Here is a 6,212-nt window from a genome sequence, read left to right on the forward strand (position 1 = left end):
AATAATAAATAAGTGATACTGTATGGGTTTCAGAAATGCAGAATTTTGACTGACAAAAGAAGCCTTTTAGGTTAAAGATAAGACACAAGGTGTTTTCTCCCTGTGGCTCTCAACAATAGGAACAGGCAGCATGTGTGTGGCGCGTCTGGTTTGCTGTGTGACCCCTTGGACTTCTCTGTAACTGCTTCCTCATCTGTTCCAGTGGATAATGTGTACCTCACAAGTCAGAGTACTAAATAAGACGCTCTGTAAGCTCATCAGCATAATGTTAGACATAGATAATAGTTTGCTGTCTTCAAATCATCACAAATTCCAATGGTTAAATAATTATAAATTGTTTCCCAATTCACCATAAACTTCCAAAAAACAGTTGGAAGAGTTTTTTTCTCCTTATGTTATTAGCTGCAAAAGAACCTGGAAATTTGAAAGTGTGCAAGGATATTTTTAGAACAGCAGAAACAGCTGTTAAGAACTTACTGCCATCTGAGGTTACAGCGTACTCTTTCCAGCATAGACATGTGCTTTAAAAGAATAGAGATAAGAGATAAAGCAAATTACACCTCAGAAAAACCTCCCCAAAAAGAAAGTATTAGTAGTATTTTTAACTAAAAATTACCATGTAATCATCAGTTAGGGTTTGGTTTCTTTTTCCCTAACAAAGTCCTTTAAATGTAGGTAGAATTAATATTTATTGTTCAGTAATTCAATATCTCAGATTTATAAAATGAGAGATTACCTCAGGGTATAAATATAGAAATATCACATCTAAATGTTTTGTGACACTTTACATGTGACTTAGTGAAATCATTATCATATAAAATCTTTGGCTTGCTCAAGTGGTTGAGCACTTACTAGGCAAGTATAAGATTCCTGAGTTCAACCCTCAATACCACAAAACAAAACAAAATTTGGCTTAATAGTAGAGGGCTTTTTTTCTTTTTTGTTTTTGTTTTTCAGTGCTGGGACTCAAACCCAGGGCCTCCTACATTATTGACAAGCACTTTACCACTGAGTTACACCCCCCCAGCCCAACAATCTGGAATTTTTAGAAGCACATATTAGAGGCATCTAATGCATGAGGCAGATAGATATTGTGAACTCCTAACATAGTTTATGGCAAATTATTGGCCCATCCTACTCCTATATGTATCTTAGGCATGCAGCCATATAAATTGACAGGAATTCTACACATCTTAAGATTATTTCTTTAAAAGCAAGTTGTTTTTTCTTTATCCATTTATTAAAATTTCTATATAGTAAGAAAATTATTAGATGGTGAATGAACTATCAAGATTGTGGATAAACATTGTCTTGAGGGAAAATATCCAGTGGCACACAGAAATGTTTAATCAGCATCTTAGAATTCCTCCATTAGGCGTTGTAGAGAGGCTTTTATTTGTTGGTTCTCTTGTTGTTAATCTTTGTTTTATAATCTTTATATCATGAAATGTATCACGTATATCATAAAATGGTTTCTTGTCCTTGTGTGAACCTCAGGTGAACTTCCTTCACAGGCTACAGAACCTTGCTGTGGTACCTGTTTTCTTTCTTCCTGACCCAGGCTTCCTTCACTGTTGCATGTACTTTCTGTTTCCTAGAAAATACTCTGTATTTACAGAGCATGTCCTGAAAGCTGTTTACTAGTACTTGGTCTTTTCTTTCTAACACATTTATCACTTTGGAATTCTTTAGTAATAAATATATGATATTTTCTCTCTCCTCTTGTGTCAGCTTGAAGACATAGGTTCTTTACATTCTGTAGTATCTGTAATAGATTTAGTAGCTGTGGGCCCTTGGTAAATACTTGGCTGTGATTGCCAAGAATGTAATTGATTGTGCAGGCACTGGTAAAACTGGTAAACAGGTCATCCTGGAGAACCTTATGCCGTTGTTTCCGTATTCTCACTTGTTATGAAAAATTAAGATTCATTTTAGGTTGTTACAAAGAGTAAAGATTCATTTTAATACCTGTTGATGTCCCATAATAGTTTAATGGAAAGAATAACATTTTATTAGCATTCTTTATTCTGAGGCAGTAGTATTCACTTTAGAAATAAAACGCTAATGTCAGAAATTTATTTATCATTGTATGTACAGAATTAAACTTCTATTGTAACACTATATTGAGGGGTGACCAAATTCCATGTATTAACTTGTGAGGGATACCAGGACAAAATGCTATAGAGCAGCTTAAACAACAGAAACATATTTTCTCACCCTTCTGAAGACTCAAAGTTCAAAATAGGTAGATTAGCAAGTCTGGTTTCTTCTTAGGGCTCTGCCTTTCACTTGTAGACAGCTGCCTTTGTCTTGTGCCCTCTCATGATCTTTCTTCTGTCAACCACTGGTGTCTCTCTCAGTGTGTCCAAATTTCCTTTAGTTATAAAGACACCAGTCAGATTGGATTAGAGTCAGTCACCTAGTGAAAGATCCTGTCCTCAGTGCATTCACATTCTAAGGTAGTGGGGATTAGAACTTCAGCATATGAGTGGGGGTAGAAGGGGTGGTGACATGATAAGGTCCATAACACTCCAGAAGAACCTGTCTTAACACTTTAGTTCACTATCACTGCTGATAAAGTACTTTCCATTTTACAAAATAATCCAGAAACATTATGCCATTTTCGTTATAAAGGTTGTATAAGTACATAAAAGAAATGTGTGAAATTAAGAAAAAAAAAAAAAAGTCATTCATTCTCATTACCCAAATGCTGTCACCTTTATCCTGCATTCCTCATTGTCTGGGCGTCAGCTGTGTCTGGCCCAGTGAGTACACATTTACATTGCTTTTAGTCTTTTCTACTGCACTGGGAAGATCCTTGACCAAAAATCTTTGTACACAAGTTTTCCCTCTTGGGATAAATTCCTTTAAGTAGATAGAACACTTTTTTCAGTGGTATGATGTATTTTAAATTCCCCCCTAGGGGATGCTGAGGACATCCTGTCTTAGTCTTAAGCAAGAAGAACCCCTTTCCCTCCTCCTCATCCCTTCTCCCTCACACTGACCTGATTGTCTGGAAGCCATTACTTGGAGGGGAAGGAGGAAAGGCCTGGAGAGAATGTGTTTCCTGTGGGAGCAAGAGCCACTCTAATGACTGAACTAACAGAGTCTGGCCTCTGGTAGAAATACGGGAATGATACCATTAACCTGTCCTTGTCCTTGTATTATTCTTAAGTCATGTATTCTTTAGTAACTTAACTGATTTTTTTTTAATGAGAGCTCTTTACTTGTTTGGAGTATCTTCCTCTATCTGTAAATATTGCCATTCCACTTGAAAAGAGAAAACTTCTTATTTTAATATGGCCAAAAGTAATAGAAGCAAAGCTATAATGAAGATAATTGTATTTGAAATGTTTTATAATTATGTTTTCAGTTCTCAAAAATATTTCTCAATTTTTTGTAGATAATATATTTGCAATAAAATCTTGGGCCAAAAGAAAATTTGGGTTTGAAGAAAATAAAATTGACAAAACTTTTGGAATTCCAGAAGACTTTGACTACGTAGACTAAAATGTTTGATGGTTGTGAAGGATCTGTGAACTTATGAATATGTAAATGTTTAAATATTATCCAACTAATTGTACTTAATTGTCATGTACCTGTAACTGTTTATCATTTTATTAATTTTAAATAAAGTATGTGTTGGCAATAATGGCGCCGATGGGTTTCAGTTCTTACTGCACCCTTAAGCTCCTGTCTCCCAGGGTCACAGTCCTGCCTCAAGTCTAGCTTGAATCCTCCTTCTGCCCCAACCTCCAATCAGCATGAACCATAAGATCCTAACCAATCAGATCATGCCAAGTCTCACTGAGGGGTATTTAAGCCCCTGCCCCTCTCTCCCTCACTCTCTTGGCTCTCTGCTCTCTCCCTCTCCCACCTGGCAATAAAGAATCTCTTGGCCAGATCACTCCTCTCCATGTGGTCACTTTTGGGGCCCACATTTCCTTATAATATAAAATGAAGATGTTCTTCATCATTTTTGGCAGATTGAAAGCAGGCTGATAACCATATTCCCACAATGCTCATCCAACTAGGACAGTGTAGGTAAAGCCATCCACCTCAGTCAAGTCAGGTTTGCAAATGAGTTTTTAAAGATCAAAGCCGTGACATTATAGTGCTTTTTAGTTTCATTCAAATATTAAATACTAAATACTAATATAAATACTAATATTAAAGGTGCATTTGAAGGCACACACACACACACACACACACACACGCACGCACTCACTCACTCACTCACTCACTCCTGCTTAGAAATAACTTTAAGCCCTAACAGCTGCTTCACTATTTCTCAATACTGGGTGGAAAATGTGTGGGTGATTGGTACTCTCATACTGCATCATCTTTTCAAATTTCACATCAAAAAATACAGAAAATTGGTTCTCAAATTCAGAGTAAAGTTGTAATTCCTCAGACATGAAGACTACTTTCTTTTGAATTTTTGATACCCTTATATTGGAAAGAGCAGCATATGGCCCCTCGTCCTGATTCGTGCACTTTGAATAGATGATGTAGTTGTATTTGTATAGCACACACCACCAATTTTATAGAATTTGGTTTTTTTTTCAGCTATAAAGGAAAAAAAATACGCTTAATATAATATAACATACTCCCATGTGTATATTTTTTTAACCAGTCCGGCTTAGCCAGGCACTCCAAAATAAATTTAAAGAAAAGAATAAATAATATTGTAATGCCCTTTAAACACATGCTTTAATATTTTTATACTGTCCAATTTTGATACTCTTTTAAGTAACTTGAATGAAACACTCCATATGTCTGAAATGACCCAAATGGCACCTAAGCCTTTAGTTAGTGAATCTGGCCTTTGTATGGTAGGGAGTTGCTCTGAGCCTACTTAATCTTTTCCTGGCAGTGGGGAGGCACAAATTGGTCCATCTTTGTTTGTTCTTGGGGCCAGTTTTTGTTGCCTTAGGGCACCAGCACTTCTCACAGGAGAAAGCATTTGATGTAAAACAAAGAACAAAAAAAATAAAAGTAATCCACCATAAGCCTTCTCCTAAAACCCTGATTATGAGAATTCTAAAACTTCTCAGACCCATTTTGTTTATTAGCATACACACTTCCTTTTTTGGAAAATATATACAATCCCTAAAATATACTGTTTTGTAAGTATTTAGGTAACTTTAAAAAGAAAATTAGGTCTTTATAGGGTTAGCAGAGAAAGTGAGATACATCTACACATGAACTAACAGAGATTATGGTGCCTTCCTAAGTCAATAATGTGTAAATGTTTAATAACTGACTCTGACATGGGGAGGAGAGGCAGATGTACAGTATTTGCCTGTTTGTGTGGTGTCAGTACTCCCAGCACAGCCAATTTCAGATTGCCAATGTGATGACAATGCAGAAAGGGGAGAGATGCTGAGTATTACACTCTTATGAGTGTTTTTACCCTTCACACACTGTGGATATAAGTGATCACAGGTAATAAGGTGCAAAATAATTAGGGAATGATGAATTTTTAGTTTTTATTACCTTTATTTTTAATATAGTAAAGTCCATCAAAGATTATATAACCTTATCTTTCCAGATGGCTATTTTTTTTTCATTTTTCTTTTATTATTCATATGTGCATACAAGGCTTGGTTCATTTCTCCCCCCTGCCCCCACCCCCTCCCTTACCACCCACTCCGCCCCCTCCCCCCGCAATACCCAGCAGAAACTATTTTGCCCTTATTTCTAATTTTGTTGTAGAGAGAGTATAAGCAATAACAGGAAGGAACAAGGGTTTTTGCTGGTTGAGATAAGGATAGCTATACAGGGCATTGACTCACATTGATTTCCTGTGCGTGGGTGTTACCTTCTAGGTTAATTCTTTTTGATCTAACCTTTTCTCTAGTACCTGTTCCCCTTTTCCTATTGGCCTCAGTTGCTTTAAGGTATCTGCTTTAGTTTCTCTGCATTAAGGGCAACAAATGCTAGCTAGTTTTTTAGGTGTCTTACCTATCCTCACCCCTCCCTTGTGTGCTCTCGCTTTTATCCATATGGCTATTTAAAAGCTAGTTCACAGCCAGGTGTTAGTGACTCATACCTGTAATCCTAGCTACTCAGGAGGAAGATCAGGAGGATTGTGGTTCAAGGCCAGCTCAGGCAACAAGTTCATGAGACCCTATCTCAACCAACGGCTAGGTCCGGTGGCACGTACCTATTGTTCCAAACTATGCTGGGAAACACAAATAGGAGGATGG

At 36.8% G+C, this 6,212-nt stretch overlaps 1 protein-coding gene across 4 annotated transcripts in view; it reads left to right on the top strand.

Annotated features, from left to right (window-relative positions):
- Mnd1 (meiotic nuclear divisions 1) overlaps positions 1-3,652 on the top strand; it is a 92,600-nt gene extending 88,948 nt beyond the window's left edge. For 2 of the 4 annotated variants that reach the window (XM_074041316.1, XM_074041321.1), the window contains one exon: positions 120-3,396. In XM_074041316.1, coding sequence (XP_073897417.1) covers positions 120-181 — 62 coding nt within the window. In that variant the 3' untranslated portion in view covers positions 182-3,396. The other 2 variants (XM_074041315.1, XM_074041320.1) reach the window with 1 other exon arrangement.
- Positions 3,653-6,212: the final 2,560 nt, after the last annotated feature.

The sequence above is a fragment of the Castor canadensis genome, chromosome 9 (assembly GCF_047511655.1).
Source record: "Castor canadensis chromosome 9, mCasCan1.hap1v2, whole genome shotgun sequence".
NCBI classification, from domain to species: Eukaryota; Metazoa; Chordata; class Mammalia; order Rodentia; family Castoridae; genus Castor; species Castor canadensis.